Source organism: Rhopalosiphum maidis, chromosome 4 (genome assembly GCF_003676215.2).
Source record: "Rhopalosiphum maidis isolate BTI-1 chromosome 4, ASM367621v3, whole genome shotgun sequence".
Taxonomy (NCBI): domain Eukaryota; kingdom Metazoa; phylum Arthropoda; class Insecta; order Hemiptera; family Aphididae; genus Rhopalosiphum; species Rhopalosiphum maidis.
This window is the reverse complement of record NC_040880.1, coordinates 49,696,501-49,713,211: the sequence shown is the minus strand read 5'-3', so window position 1 is coordinate 49,713,211 and position 16,711 is coordinate 49,696,501. Positions and strand designations below refer to the sequence as shown.

At 31.0% G+C, this 16,711-nt stretch overlaps 3 protein-coding genes across 15 annotated transcripts; 1 reads left to right on the top strand and 2 right to left on the bottom strand.

Annotated features, from left to right (window-relative positions):
- Positions 1-3,904: 3,904 nt before the first annotated feature.
- Positions 3,905-4,560, bottom strand: LOC113559040. Its single transcript, XM_026964638.1, has 3 exons — positions 4,528-4,560; positions 4,274-4,427; positions 3,905-4,201 (listed from the first exon to the last, which is right to left on the bottom strand). Exons 2-3 carry the CDS (start codon positions 4,421-4,423, stop codon positions 3,905-3,907), a joined length of 447 nt encoding a protein of 148 aa, XP_026820439.1. The 5' UTR covers positions 4,424-4,427; positions 4,528-4,560.
- Positions 4,561-4,674: 114 nt separating this feature from the next.
- On the bottom strand, positions 4,675-8,376 carry LOC113555475 (protein arginine N-methyltransferase 9-like). 2 transcript variants are annotated; one of them, XM_026959796.1, is made up of 7 exons: positions 8,174-8,376; positions 6,737-6,953; positions 6,526-6,652; positions 5,932-6,168; positions 5,687-5,854; positions 5,436-5,626; positions 4,699-4,816 (listed from the first exon to the last, which is right to left on the bottom strand). In XM_026959796.1, the coding sequence occupies exons 2-5, from the start codon at positions 6,900-6,902 to the stop codon at positions 5,764-5,766; spliced, it is 621 nt and encodes a 206-aa protein (XP_026815597.1). In that variant the 5' UTR covers positions 6,903-6,953; positions 8,174-8,376; the 3' UTR covers positions 4,699-4,816; positions 5,436-5,626; positions 5,687-5,763. The 2 variants fall into 2 exon arrangements, with proteins under 2 accessions (XP_026815599.1, XP_026815597.1); XM_026959798.1 differs by lacking the exons at positions 6,526-6,652; positions 6,737-6,953; positions 8,174-8,376 and having other exon boundaries at positions 4,675-4,816; positions 4,916-5,626; positions 5,932-6,070.
- On the top strand, positions 7,763-16,552 carry LOC113555474 (serine hydrolase-like protein). 12 transcript variants are annotated; one of them, XM_026959787.1, is made up of 3 exons: positions 7,763-7,779; positions 8,709-9,020; positions 15,377-16,552. In XM_026959787.1, exons 2-3 carry the CDS (start codon positions 8,972-8,974, stop codon positions 16,249-16,251), a joined length of 924 nt encoding a protein of 307 aa, XP_026815588.1. In that variant the 5' UTR covers positions 7,763-7,779; positions 8,709-8,971; the 3' UTR covers positions 16,252-16,552. The 12 variants fall into 12 exon arrangements, 9 of the variants coding, with proteins under 9 accessions (XP_026815588.1, XP_026815587.1, XP_026815590.1 ...); XM_026959786.1 differs by lacking the exon at positions 7,763-7,779 and adding an exon at positions 8,034-8,049; XM_026959789.1 differs by lacking the exon at positions 7,763-7,779 and adding an exon at positions 8,420-8,441.
- Positions 16,553-16,711: the final 159 nt, after the last annotated feature.

Here is a 16,711-nt window from a genome sequence, read left to right as displayed (position 1 = left end):
ACTATTAAAAAACTATTGAATATTAATAAACCAACAATAATTATAAAGTAAAATTATAAATATTCGATATTTGTTAAATTTGTATTTATTGGTTCGAAATATTAAATGTTTGTTTGAAGAAATTTTCATTGTAAATGTTATCTATACAACTATCTCTGCATTAATAAATTATTATTACAATATGTATCCAGTGTGTAAAATAAGTTAAATAAAATACATCTATTATTTATAATATGGTGTGAGTCTCACACTTAATCACTAATTAATCAAAGAAATACAGGCGTTAAATAATAATGAAAAAAAATTGGTTTGCTCGGCAATACAACGCGAGTCGCAAACTCAATAATTTTACTAAATTATAATTTATAATATATATGCAACTACAAGATATATTTAATTTTAAATCACACCATCTTTTTAAGCACATAAATATACTTAGGACTATGAAAAAAAAATTCTGATACTTCGTTCGCATCCGTCGCGTCGTCATTCGGCACAATTGAAAATTACAGAATTATAAATAAAATTATCCGCTAAACAATGTATTTATTATTATTTAATGTAAATAAAAACTAAATATAAGATCCTACACTATAAAAAAATTAGATTTTTTTCATCGTTTAACAAATTAATAAAGTAAATTGACTTTTTTTCGTGATTTTGTGGGGGGGCATCGCTCCCATTCCCTTTCTTGTATTCGAGCTTGATATATTTAGATCGGATCAAAAAAGTGGGAAAGTAATTAACCACTACACAGTACGTCTGTACAGGTGTTGAATGACTATTGAATAGTAATTCACTAGTTAGTAGTCGTTAAAATAACGTAGATAAATTCAAAATTGTGTTTAACTTGAATTCTGCAATGATAATCATTGCATACGGAAAACGATTCTGAGTAAAAAAGGCCTATCAAGATTTTATTACTTACTATATTTTATGATATATTGATATTGCTATTAAAGTAATTAGGTAATGTATTTCACTATTAGTTAAACAGTAAATTGAATTAATTTTCGCTGTAAATAATTAATAAAACGTCATTATATAGCATCAGTGTATAAAATATAAAAAAACTAAAATCGTTATTTTTTGTTAGGTACTTAATTTCAACTATTAGTAACTTACAATGTGCATAAAAAACCATGTTTATATATTTTTTTAGATTTATTGGTTATATTATACGAACTATTTATGATAAACCTTATATTAAATTTCCAATCATTATTGACTTTAAAAATTAAACATTCAATTAACTTTATGAACTAGAAAATTATTTGCATATATGTTCGTGATTTCAACAATATTTGGATAACAAATGCTGAAATGTTTATAAAAAAAATATGTACCTATGTATATTTTAACATAATTTGTAGGATTTTTTATGTAATATTCAAGCTTTTTACTAAGCTCAAACATTTTTATCAACTTTAAAAAAATTTGAGAATTTCAAATGCCCATGGATAATTTAAAATTAGTCTAATTAATATCTCAAAATTTTCATTGAGTAATGACAATGATACTTTAAGTAATGATAGAATATTTAAAGTTTCTATAGTCAATATTTTTTAAATAATAATATAAAAACTAAAATTAATTACCGAGTCATTATTATACGTGTGAATCTTAGTTCATAAATTACATTTATGGTAATAACGCTCTATCATTTATTTTTGTTTCAATATTAAGAGGCCACAACACTCGCTTGTGTTGTCTCCGTCTTACAAGTAGGTAACATAGCAAATTTATGCTCCGCAGACCACGTTTAGCTCCGTTAGTTTAAAAATTAGAATGATTTGACCTATTATGAAACTTGATGGTAAGAACATTATCTATGTTTGTATGTTGGGTTTTTACGATTATTAAGTTTTTAAGTGAGTTATGAGCATTTTTAATTTACGCTATGTTATATACGCATAACTTGCTAAAAAATTAAACTATCGACAATCGTAAAAAACCAACATACAAACACTGATAATTTTCTTACCATCAAGTTTCATAACAGGTCGATTCACTCTAATTTTTAAACTGACGGAGATATACGTGATCTGCTGAGCATAAATTTGCCATGTTACGCACTTGTAAGACAGAGACAACACATGCGAGTGTTGTGGCCTCTTCACAAATTATCAAGAATGTAATATTCTGTTTATTCTGTAATTAGCTTTTTAACCATGCAACGTTTTTTTATTGATGTTTAAAGATACAAACTAAACAAGAAAAGACAAGACAACAGAAAATTTAAAAATTTCTATAAATAAATAGTTCATAAAGTCAAAACAATTTGAAAATTAAGCATTTACAATGCATACACATTTGTTTAAAATTCAAGTATCTATGGTTATTCTTTTTGGAATTAAAACAAAATCAATTTTCTAGAAAACTGGCTTTCACATATTTTCTTAACTTTTTTTGTTTTACCTATTTAATTAATTTTTAATGTTATGAAAAGTAGGTAATCAGAATTTTTACTTTTGACCTCCTAAAGCAGGGGTCGGTAACCTTTTTGGTGTCAAGGGCCAAAAAATAAAAATAAATTTTTTCACGGGCCATAATTTGAATACACCTTATTTTATTTAAACGAAATATTGTAGTAATTTAAAATTTAATTTATTTAAGTACATCACTGGTTGGTACATTAATTATCGAGGTATCTACAAACAAAGTTATAATAATAATTACACGTAATAATAATAATAAAAAAATACATAGTAAAATATAGTATAATATTGGAAAAAATAAATAAATAAAAATTAATGTGATTTTTGAGTTTGAATAGCATCAACAAGTATATTGATAGCAGGTTTTATTTTCGATGTAGTAATTCTCAATACAGCGTTTAAGTGACCATCGGTTAATCGCGAAGCATATTTGCTTTTCCGATATTTCATTAGGGAAAAAGTTTGTTCACAAATATAAGTGCTTCCAAATATGGTCATCATTTTTTTAGCAAAATAGAATATTTTGCTAAATTTTGTTTCACAGAGACTCGAATAAAACTGAATTAAATTATTACAATCACGAAAAGCGGTTTTAAGACATTCGTCACTTTTCAACTCAATAATTTCTATTTGTAAACAGCTTTCAACGTCATCAATATCAACTACAAACGGGTTCTGAAATAATTTAATTTTGAAGTCAATTGAATAAAAATCAGAAAATCTGGTTGAAAATTCATTTTGTAATTTTTGCATACTCATAAATTGTATGAATTTCAATTCAAAAATACTAGATAATGTGTACAATGTTTCTATACATAATATCTATTTTTGTTCAATAATTGTATAACTAACTTCTCGTGAGAAATCCCAATTTTTATCAGCAAAGATAACGTGTTGTATAATATTTTTAAACTATAAATTATTATCGCGGGCCGCATAAAATTGCTACGCGGGCCGCCGGTTGCCGACCCCTGTCCTAAAGTATTAACTACATAATGTAATTTAACACACCCTCAATGTTTAAGCATTTTTACTGCTCTAAAATGTGATAACTGACACAGTAACTAAAAAATAAAATACTCACATCATTGTAAGATCAATACAGTTATTCCTAAACTCAGAATCTAAAATATGAGTTATAATGATAAACTAAAGACAAAAGAATATTACTCAAATTCCTCAAAATCTTCACAAATTATAGACTACACTATAACACAAAATTTAAAAAGTGTTAGAAGTGTTCTAAAATATCTCAAACCAACATCAACTATACAATTTTATAATTTTGTAAAATCAAACTTATACTAAATAATAAAAATATTTTTTTAATAAAAAAATGTAGAAAAGTAACATTATTGGTAAAAATCATACAATATAATTTATTATTTTTTGTATAAATAGTTTAAATTTTATTTTAACAATTTTTGTTTTATATTTTATCCACAGATAAAAGTAAATGACCATTGTTAACCATAGTATTTATTTTCACTTCGTTTCCTAACATTTGTTGCATTTTCAACAAGAAAAGCATACTGATTTACATATGAATTTTCATTTGCTGTAGAAACATTACAGTTGTTATAAATAAGTATTTCAAAGTAATACAAGATCGCATTTAATTTTCCATTAACTATGATTGGTATATTTATAAGTAATGATATTTTCTGAGATAGTTGTTTTGATAATAAGGTCAAACATGTCTTACAATCTGACAGACATATATCTGTTACTAAATGTTTGAATACATCCAAATGATGATTAACCTATTCAAATAAAATATTAATTTATAAATTGTGTATCAACTTGTAAGTTATTATCAATTTATTATTACTTACACTATATGCATTTATTAAATTTTGAATATGAGGATTACAACTATCATTATTTTCAATCACTTTACTAACATAAGGTAACCATTTTGAATTGACCAACTGACATTTTATTGAAATTTTTTCTGGCAAAATAATTCCATGTGGTTTTAACATTTTTCTAAAATAAAATATTTATTTTATAAATAGCAAAATTTAAACAATGTTCAACTTTTTAATGATTTAATAACTTATATATATTTAATTACTATATTCCTTACTCTGTAAATATTTGATTTTCAATAACATTGATATTAAATTCTCCATAAAAATTAATATAATTAGCAATAATGACATCAAACTTTTTCATTTTTTTTTTTATCAAAACAAAATATATTTGAGTTTTTAAAACTGTCTAATACTTCTGTCAGATTTTTGTCAATATAATAAATGTTAACATCAATATAACTATTAGAAGAAGAAGCTAATGAAAGAATTTCTATGCCAAAAATTGGAAATGGGCATGTATCCAAAATTCTTGCACTTTTAAGAGGTTTATTATTAATGTACCTAGAACAAAAGTTATTTTCAAAGTTTTAAACATGATAATTACAGTATATAAATTTCTAGTTTCTATTTTTTACTATTTTTTAGCAGCTTTTATATAACCTTTAACTTGATTAGTATCATTTAAAAATGAAATTATTTCTTTTTCTAATGGAATACATTTTGAGTTGCTAATTTCATCATCTTATTTCAGAACATAATGATCGTCTTCCAATTTATATAATACACAGAGTTCATCTCCCTGTTCAACTGTTCTATTACTTTTGGAAACAAATAGCGCTTGTTCCCAACAATAGTTTTCATTTTTTTTTATCAATTGTATTAATAGATATGTCTTCCGTCAAATTAACAACAAATCAAGAAACAATAGCATCTACATTTCCTGACCGAGTTATACTGTACTTCATACTTTTCATGTTAACCTTTTGAATGTTTAATAATTTATTTATTTGATTCGGATCATTAAAATTAATATCCATGACTACTTGTGGTGTAGCTAAGAAAACACAATCTCCAGGCAATTGGTTTAATTTTTCACGATCATAAGGTTCATTGGTAGTAGAACATAAATTAAGTTGCTTAAAATATAACTGTTCTTTTCCATAAAATAGGTTTCTCTTACAAACATAAGAACATTGAATAGGAACTGCATATACTGTCGCATGATGTGGAATAACACTCCCATGTAGTAGTTCATGGTTAACTTTAGATTTTGGAGGTAAAAATAATTTATCCCAAGCATGCTTAAGAGTAGAAAGAATATGTTCACCAAATAAACCAGCATCCATAGTTTCAGTAATAACTAAGGAAACTCTGAAATACATATCAAAATTTTAATTAATACATCTAATAATATATCTTTAATTTATTTACCGTTCATCAATATTATCTGGAATACATAAATCATTTGAATTCATATTTAATATTTTGATTAAATTATGTAATTTATTTCATGTTAAAACTTCAGACGCAATTTTTGACATAATCTTAGAATAATCACAAGCATAGATTTTGTCAACTGGATACTCTGCTGCATATAAGCTAGAACAAAATTAAATTTGATTATTTATAAAGAAAAGTTTTACTTAACATTAGAAAATATTTTTATGTTTATTAACCTCAAAATAAGAGATCCACATCCAATATCTAATATTGTTTTATGACCCTGATTTATTCTATTACTAATAGCTTTTTTATAAGCCAAATTACGTTTTGAGTCATTTAACATTCTATAATGCCAACAATCATCAAAACAACTATTTACAATTTGAATATTAGTTATTGCTGGTAAATAAAATTTATTAATATCAAGTGCTTTCATAACAAAATGTTGACCTTCTTCATTGTAACTTAATCTAGAACAAAAACCAAATAAAAAATGTATAAGTAAAAATATATTAAAACACGATTTTATAAATTGATTTATTGTTTTCTCATGTTTATTAAATTAATTATAAGATGATGATAATAATAATAATGCAATGCAGTGGAAATAGAATGCAGAGCTTCATTATTTTTTGATGCATCAAATATATATATAAACAGTGTCTACAATAAAATACAGTTTAGAATAAAAAAAAAAAATAATACTATTATTTTATATCATATTATGCTATATATATTTTTCATGTTACATTTTTGGCAAAATATCCTTTCTTCAGATTTCTAGTAAGTAATTGTAAAATTAGAGTTTTAAATATTATTGTTATTACCTAATTAAATGAGATCCTAAGTTATTGAGTAATATTTCATTATTTGGAAATAGTTTTAAGGCATTTTCATAACAATTAAAAATATCATAATAACATTCATCACCTTCAAGCTCTTTTCCATAATAACCTAAAAATTAATAATAAAAATTTTTATATAATATAATGTGTACCATATACATAAACTATTATGTAAAATAATACAAAAACATACACAGACATGTAATGAATTTATGTTTAATACTATCTTTGAGATCTGGTGCAATATCTATTAAAACTGACAAATGAGCAAATGCTGGTCCATTTTCTAACCGATCCATTGCTAAATCGGTCAATCTAAGTAGTCTTCTAATTATATTGTTGTTTAATGTATATTCCATTTTTTTAAACTTTGAATGACATTTATTTCATTGATACATTCTTTTTCTTATCTATTTTTTTGTACATAAATTATTACTGTAGCAGTATTTTTGTAATTAAAAGCAGTTCTTGAATTAATCAGTTAATTTAACTGAAAAAGTAAAAATGTTAGTTCTGTAAAAATTACATGATCTGAAATGAGTGAAATGCTGTCTATTTTTTTTTTTTTTATTGATTTATAGTAGTTTATTAGTTAAATGTTGATATATATTTCCTTTAATTGGACAAACTATACTTTTAATAATAATGCTTATTTTTATTTATGTTTATAATTTGTAAGAAACTAGTAAAAACATTATATTTCAAAATCTTATATTATATAATTTAATTTACATTACATAAGTATGTTATAATTAGGGTCACCATAATGTTTTGAGACCAAATCCGGACACCAAAATTAGACTTGAATTTTGTTTTATATATATATATATAAATTAGCAGTTTCTAGACATGATTTAATTTTCAAGATATGGTGATCTTTTTGAACTATTTATAAACATTTGAAATGTTTTACCTTTTAATATTTATGTATGTAGTAGTAATAATAAAATATCAGAGCAGAATAATATTAAGGCAATTTTTTTTTCGTATCAATGATGTAACCATTATAATTAGATTTAAGATTATAAAATCCTTGATTAATTTAATTTATATTTATTATTAATTTATACTAACTATTAATTTATACATGAATTTTTTTAATTTTTAACTATTGGGGTAATATAATTTTTTAAGATTCTTTTAATTATATTAATTTTAATATAGTATGTTACCATAGTGGTATAAAATAAAAACATAAGATAAAGCCATTAAGATAGAAAACTAGAAGAATACCAGGTAACTATATCATTATATTAAAATTGTTTTATACATTATATATTAGATTGTCTATAGCATAACATATTTTAATCTCTTGCATAATAGTTTATCTTTATATTGTAGAATCTCTATAATTTAACATCAGAAATGAAAAAAAAATTCATAGTTTTTCTAGTGTACCTGATTCTAGTCTTTATAGTATAAATACAAATACTTGGCATGTGTTACTATGTTATTTTTTTTAAATTCAATATAGAGTAATGTCACCAAGTCAGTATGAGTTTACACGTATGTATTGCCTAGGTACAGTGTTTTTGATATCTATTTAAAAAACACAATAGCAATGTGTACATATTCTACAGTTACAAGTATACGAACTGTGCAAACACCTTTGAGCACACTTAATACTTACCTACGGGCTACGGCACGGCACAGAATACCATTCTGTGCCTTCGGTCTCGGGTCACTGAAAATAGATACTGTACATACTTAAAATACCTACGTACAATATAAGATAATTAAGTACTTTTACATTTTAAAAACTACTTCCTTATCTATGCATGACACAACGACATTAACATGGTCTTTTTTTGTATAATACGGTCATATTATTTGATAGTTATTATTTAATAGCTATACTTGAATAGTAGTTTTCCAATATACATAAAAATAAATAATAGGTACTATATGTTATAATATTGAATATTATATTGCTAGACACGAACTTGTATGCAGATAAGTTCAATTTTATCACATACCGCGTATTTTATAATCACGACTTTGTATAATATAAACACTGTTATCATCGTTCTTATGACGTATTTAATCTATTCTGTGCGTTCAGTAGTTTAGTTTTAGTATCATTAAATACTTAAATGTTAAAATAGTAAATAAATAAGTTACATAAATAATATATTTATTGCGAATTGATATTTTTTTGACAACAGGATGAGCATATTAGTCGATAAGGAATTACGAATCATGTTCGAAGACCGAAATTTTATTATACTTTAGCCTGTAAACTACATGACTGTCGATTCTGCTGACGAAAGCCAGAACCTTATTTCCAATGCCAATAGTGATGTCCAGTCAATGTTAATCTGAAATTCTTAGACGTTTGGTATCAACACTTATACCTATTTTAAAAGTATAAGCAAAAGTGCTTGGTATTTAGGATCTCAATAAGAACCGTACAAATTTAGTTTCCAGAATGAATCCTCAAGAAATTTCGATTCCAGTTCCTTGGGGACATATTGCTGGTAAGTTTTGTCAGTTTTTTAAAAAATAATAAGGTTGTAATTCAATCTATTTAGTATTTAATTATTCAAGTACCTAATTTTGTGCTAAAACAAAATTCAGTTCATAAAATTGCTATTTAAGTATAATATTTATTATATTGTTGAGTGATAAAATATTTAGTACAAGTGCATACATAAAACACGACCACACTTTTGATTGATAGTTAATAGGTATACATTGTATGTTTACAACTGATTTTGGGAATCATTTTTGACAATATTAATACATTTTTAAATCTCAATAAATTAGCCATTTGCATAAATCTAGGCTAATATAAGGTACAAGTAATACTTTAATTAACCCATTGAGCATTGGTTACTGTAAGTGTTAAAAAATAGAAATGAAAAATTAATTTGATGACTAATTAAACTAGAAAGTTCTTAAATAGTATTTATTAGCTACAAATATTAGACAAATATCATATTATAATAATTAATATAATTAGTATACCTAATTAGGGTCCAATTGCATTTGCTATTACTTTTTTTTAATAAATTATTATACCTACTATAATATTATTTATTACAAATACCTATGTAGCTCATATTTAAATTTATTTCATAGCGTTTAATCTTAATTTTTAAGGAATTTATTTGATTAATGTGTGGTAGGCGGAAAAATGACAACCGAAGTAAAAATCCATGCAAATGCCATATAATTTTTCTATTTAATATTTTGTTGATTAAAGTTACCTCCTAGCTCCTACTGTAACTTAATAATAACACAGAATAGAATAATAATAACTCATAAAAAAAATATAATATTTTTATTATATTTGTTTTTTAGAAAAATATTAAATATGCGTGAAGGTATATGAAAATCAAGAAATATGCACTATTTCTACAAAAATAGTCGAAATATTCAAAATTTGTATTTTAAATTTTAAACTTAACATTGTAAAGATCCGATTTCTATCTTAGTCTAAAATCTAAAGCATGCAGAACAATATACAATTCCTATACTTCCAAACCGGATTTAGGACAATTGTCCCCGCGGAAAAATATCGTATGCAGATAATTGGTCCCCGTCATAATTTTATACCCGGACAATAGTCCCCGACTTAAAAGTTAAATATAACATATTTTTTTATCATTAAACATTCTTATAATGTGTTTTCAATAATATAATACTTTTAGAATATAATAACAGTTATTTGTTTTAAAAAAAAATAAAAATAAACTTAATAATATAATAATAAATTAATAAATAATATTATAATAGTCGAATAAAAAAATAATTTAAGTATAACATAATAATAACAATTTATGAAAATCTCGAAAGCCTACACAAATAATTCAAAAAATCATATTTTGAAAAATTATAATTAAAATTATTACAAATAGAAACAATGTTTTTTTCCTTGTCGCTTAAAGGTTTCAAAAAATTATTTAAAAAAAACATCATCATTATTTTTTGTCAACGATATCATTGTTGTTGAATTAATTATTTGTATCAATTCAATAAAATTATAAATATTTGGAAGTTTAATTCTAACAATATTTTTAAATTTATTATTAAATGCTTCAGATTTTGTTATTAAAAATACATAATTTGTTTAAATTTTATATTGCTTCAATGCTTAAAAATTGAATGCAAGGTTACTCTAAAAGTATTGTATTATTGAAAAAACATTTTAAAGAACGTTTAATGATAAAAAAATATTTTGTATTTAATTTTTATGACGGGGACCAATTGTCCGCATACCTTCCAATCCCCAATCATAACAATAATAATAATATAATTAATATAAATATAATAATCGTTATTTGTTATTCATCCTTCATCAATCACTTTTCGATAGTGCATAAAATAATTAAATAATCAATAATTTAATAATTGAAGTACACATAAAGTTAATATAGTTAATCGAGTTGAATCCGTGTATTAAATAAAATAGACATTTCCAATTTTTTTTTGCTTCATCAAATTCTATGCATTGCCGTTTTATTAAAGTTTGATTTTTTCTGTTATTTTTTTTTTTTTTTTTTATTAGTTGTATGGTACCTAAATTGTACTGTCTTGTTTTTGATATCATCTACGGCAACTTTTAGTCTCATTTCAAGAAACAAATAAGAACACAAAGAAATGTAAAGCTCATATAATTAAAAACATTTTTTTTCTGTGGATTTTTTCCCTGGATTCCTTCATTTCCTTAATTCGTGCTGTGAACTGATATTATAGTTAACCAATTGGTAATTATTTTGAATAATAAATTAATAAGTATTATGTATTTTTTTCTTCGTCACCCGACTAATAAAATAAGTCACCTAATTTCAAGTTTTGAAAAGTCCCAACGTCGCTGTCGTTAACTTGGTATATAGCCATATAGGTATATATTTTAGAATAAAATAAATAAAATAAACAGTAAAAATAATTAACTATTGTGTACGTCACAAGAAATCCTATCAAACTGCGTTTCTGCCGAGCCAATGTCACTGAATTTTAAGCGTCATCCCTCGCTTATCGCTAACAACATAAACCAGTGAACGTGTGTCGATATGTTTAATTTCAGCCAAAACTTGGGGCCACAATTCCGACGCGCGAGTTCTCTGTCTGCACGGGATACAGGATAACTGCGGTACGTTTGACAAGCTCATACCGTTGCTCCTGCCAGGTTTTTATTACGTATGCATAGATACGCCAGGACACGGACGATCATCGCACTATCCTCCCGGTTTCCGGATAACGATGGAGTGTTATGTGGTAGCCGTCAAACGGGTCGTCGACCACTTGCAATGGGATCGGTTCAAGTGTATCGGGCACAGCTTGGGTGGCATGATCGCCAGCTTGTTCACGTCCTTGTACCCGGAACACGTGGCCAGCTTGGTGATGATCGACAGCGCTGGCCCTGTGCCCTTGCACCCGCAGGACACGGTGAAATGGTTGAGAACGGTGTGCGACCATCTGTTGGTGATCGAGCGCAAGGCGGCAAGCGGATCGCCGCCGTTGTACACCCGTGAACAAGCAATCGACATACTGATGACGAAACGGCCGTCCAAGTTGACCAGGAGTTCGGCAGAAGTGCTCGTCGAACGGTCCCTGGTGGACCGCCCTGGTGGTTATGTGTTCAGCATGGACCAGAGACTCAAAATGCTATACAACCAAATATTATCGCCGACTCAGTACGCGGCTATGGTGGACAGCATTCAGTGTCCCGTTTTGCAATTGCGCGCCTCAGACAACCCGCGGCAAAAGAGTCCGGACGTTAAATTGTCGAGGAAAATTTACAAGGCCAACCCGAACGTCCGCGTGGTCAAAGTGAACGGGAATCACGACGTGCACTTAAACCATCCAGAGAGGATAGCGGATTTGATCAATAAATTTCTACTGTTCGAACGTAGCAAAATTTAATCAAAGATATAATAGCGCTGTTGCCTGCGTGTTGCACTATAAGCGTAACAATTACATTCATTATAATTTATAATGCATAATATTATACATTAATTGTGATTGGTAGAGGGATCTGGGTTTTTTTTTCCTAATTTTTGATATTATGTTTTGTTTTTTTATACGGGGTTTTTTTTTAAATTTGAAATAGTGTTTTACATACCTATTATCGAACTCAAAAAGAGTTTATTTTATCACGTCGTTAGCTGGACACTATAATACAGAATCATGTACCTATTATGTTTTTATTTTTATTTATTCGTATTTTATGTTTTTGTGAACACTCGTCTGTTAACCGATTTTCATTTTCCAATACACTATAATGCCATATTATACGTTTGTCGACGTTTAATTGGTTGGTTTTTATTTTCTCCCTGATCTTATAACCGCGAAAGTGAACCGTCATGATTATTAAATAATATATGTTATAATAAGCAGCAAACGCTTTCGCCACGTCCAACACACTCACTTGCACACGACACATGGCCGAAATTGATCGAAACGAATTTTATTTACAGCAAAAGCGTACGGCGACGACACCAGTCCCGCCGTGCTTTGCGTGCACGGGATTCAAGACAACTGCGACACGTTCGTCACGTTACTGCCGTCGTTGCCGGATGACTACTATTACGTGTGCATCGACCTGCCCGGCCACGGCCGTTCCGACCATTTTCCCGCGCACGTGCCGCTCGAGTTCACCAACTATTTGGCCGCCATCAAGTGGGTGATGGATCACTTCGGCTGGCCCGAGCTGGCGTACCTGGGCCACAGTTTCGGCGGACAGCTGGGCTCGTGGTTGGCGGGCGTCTACCCGGAACGCGTCCGGTGCCTGATCGTACTGGACACCATGGGGCCCCGGTCCGTGGACATGGGCGACACGCTGGCCACGATCCGCGGCCGGATCGACGACGCGCAGTCGTTGCACCGCCGACAGTGCGGCCGCCGGCCTCCGGCGTACACGTTTGCCGAGGCGGTCGCGAAAATGATGGCCGGCCGGCCGTCCAAGCTGACGGACGAATCCGCGCGCATACTGGCCGGCCGGGCGTTGGCCCGCGCGGACGGCGACGGCGACAAGTACACGTTCGCCAGCGACCAGCGACTGAAACTGGCGTTCTACCCGGTGATGACGTTCGACCAACAGAAGCAGATCCTGTGCGGCGTCACGTGTCCGGTCGTGTTCGTGTTGGCCGACGAGAACTGCGGCCGGTACTCCACGTACCTGAAGGACGCCTTTGAGTTCTACAGCAAACGGCCGAACGTCACCATCCGCGTGGTCGGCGGCGACCACGACGTGCACTTAAACCATCCGGACAGGGTATTCAGACACGTGACCGATTTTCTGCAAGAGCATTATAAAAGCTGAACTCGCAGTAATTGCAGCAGCACGACGTCACGACGCGCACAACGCGGATACAATATGTGACTATTGATGATTAGCACTTATACAGTTATACATGTGATAGACGTTGAATTTGTAGTGTAATATATATAATTTTTAAATCTAATAAAATATATGTTTATGTACCTATGTGGTTACCGATGAAAGACGGATAATATGACTTTATTTATTATTTCACGTACAACACCTATTCTATAGGCGCTTGTATGTATGTACCTACTTACCTATTTGGCTATTTAGATAAACCTGAAATCAATGTGCACATATATTCGGATCACAATATATTCAAAATCGTGATATGTCCGTACCTGTACATTATATAGGTATATTATTTATGTAACCTTAAATTTCGAAATTGGAAGGGCTGCCGATAAGTCTATATTTTTATGTACCCATATTTTATTTTATAGCGACGCAAGTCATGATGATGTACAGAATCATCCGTTAGGTTTATTGGTATTGTATAAAGGAGATGAAATGTAAACGGAAGTCGACAGTGTAGCATTGAATAGAAAGGAGAATGTTTCGTTGGATGACTTATGTAAGAATTGCACACGTTGCGTTTTTTGACGCGTGAAACTTTTCATAAATAAAGACAGTGTGTCAAAGCTATTGTGTTTTTAGTGTTTAAATTTCCCGGGAAAACTTTCCACATCTCTTTTAATGCACAGATTTGTCCGAAAACTCAGCAAGTTAACTAGTGGTGAAATGTATTTGTTGTCATTTAACATACAAGATTAATTAAAACAACCTTTTTAAACCGCATTTTGCTTCTCGACACTACGTCATTGTATTGTATACCCATACAATGATTAGAGCTCGGATTTCAATGCATTTGCATCTTTTTTGGGGGGATGTTGTACGCAATGCTTTTCAAGCTACAAATATGTTTTAAGTACTCCGTGTTCTAAACACGACATTTTTTTGGGACTTTTTGTGTTTTTAGCGGATTTTATACTTTTTGGACATTTTTGACCCATTTCTCGAATTATGACTAAAAAAATTGACCTCATTGAAGTATAAATACTATAACTACATAGTAGTACAGTACTAAGTAATATAAATTATTTTCATTTTGAATTTAACATCAGGTAATCCGGTTTTAAATAAGACTAAAGACGAGGCTGAAATTTATCTTTATGTCATACCATCCAATTAGCCGATTTTATTGCTTAGTCACAAATAAACAACTTTTATCGGAGTATTTTCTTATCGAACGATAGTATATTATATCGGTGGCCACCTAATAATAATTTCAATTCATTTTATTGATAAATGCTGCGTTTTTTGAAAGGGCATTTAAATCCGAGCCCTAATAACCATCGTTCATCACAAATAGCCAACTCTGACATCGCACGCGCCTTAATCCAACCAATGCAACACTCATCCGTGCGACTCCTATTGGCCATTTCCTATAATATTAATATTATTCTTATGTATTAGGTACCCACCAACAATGTATAATATTTTAAGTGTTACACGGTGGACAAAAGTCGGCGTCTCACTCATGATTCCCGTTGTGATTTGTAGCGAAACTGTGGAAATCCAAAGACGACGGCCGCGGCGAACGGGTCATGTGCCTGCACGGGTACCGGGACAATTGCGCGTCGTTCGACCATCTGATCCCGATGCTGGACGACGACCGCGCGTACCTGTGCGTCGACTGGCCGAACCACGGTGGCTCGTCGGGCACGCAGCCGGGCGCGCGGTGGACCGTTGAAAACTACGCGCTGGCCATCAGGCGCGTGGCCGACCACGTGCAGTGGTCGTCGTCGCCGTTCGCGTGCCTCGGCCACAGCATGGGCGGGCAGGTGGCCACGCTGTTCACCGCCGTCTACCCGGAATGCGTCGCCAGGCTCGTGTTGCTGGACTCCGCCGGACCGGTGGCCGTACATCCCGATGAGATTGCGTTCAGCACGCGCCTGGCCGCCGACGAACAGCTGAGGGTCGAAAACAGGATGGCGTCGGCTAGCCTTCGTCCGCCGCCGGTGTTCACTGGCCAGGAAGCGTTGGCTCGCGTCAGAAAGCGAATTTACGGGCAGTTGCTGGACGAAGGGCCCGCCAGGTCGTTGATGGTCCGGCACTTTCGGCCGGGCCCCGTCGCCGGCCAATTCCGCCTGGCCAACGACGTGCGGCTCAGCGTGCCTTACAGCCTGATGTTTTCGGCCGAACAGCACTGGGACGTGGTGTCGAACATCAGGTGTCCCGCGCTGCTGATCAGGGCGTCGGAGAGCGACGCGTACTTCGACGACGTGTACGGCGTCTTCGTAGAAATGTACAGACAAAATCCAAATTTCCGTATCGCATCGGTGGACGGCAGTCACGACGTGCACATGAACAACCCGCGTGCGGTGGCCACGTTGATCAACGCGTTTTTAAACGATAAACCCAACAGTAAATTGTAATAACTAATAACTTTGTATAACAGGTACCTATCCGCGACAATGTGTTATTATTGTGTAGTGGTTCGCGAGCACAATTTTTCAAGGGCTGTGGTGGTGGTGGTGATGGTGGTGTACCTACAGTACATAATACAGTGTACTCATATTATTATTATTTGACGAATCCGTGCCGATGCGCGCCATGTACTTTTATAATATTGTGTAAAATCGGCCGTGTCGCCGCGATCAACGCCGCCGCGGCGGTCTCAAAAACATGTTTGTATAATATTGTTTGACAAATAAACTTTTTTTTTATTATTTTTAATATGTATTTGTTAGTTTTTTTTTTTTGACACGTTTTGATGAACCTATAACAATGCGCGTCATAGTGTATGTCGCCCGCCTTCATAATATTGTGCCATGAGGATTTTGTCAATCAATTTGAAAATAAAATCTTAAATTTTTAAAAATTAGTAAATTTAAG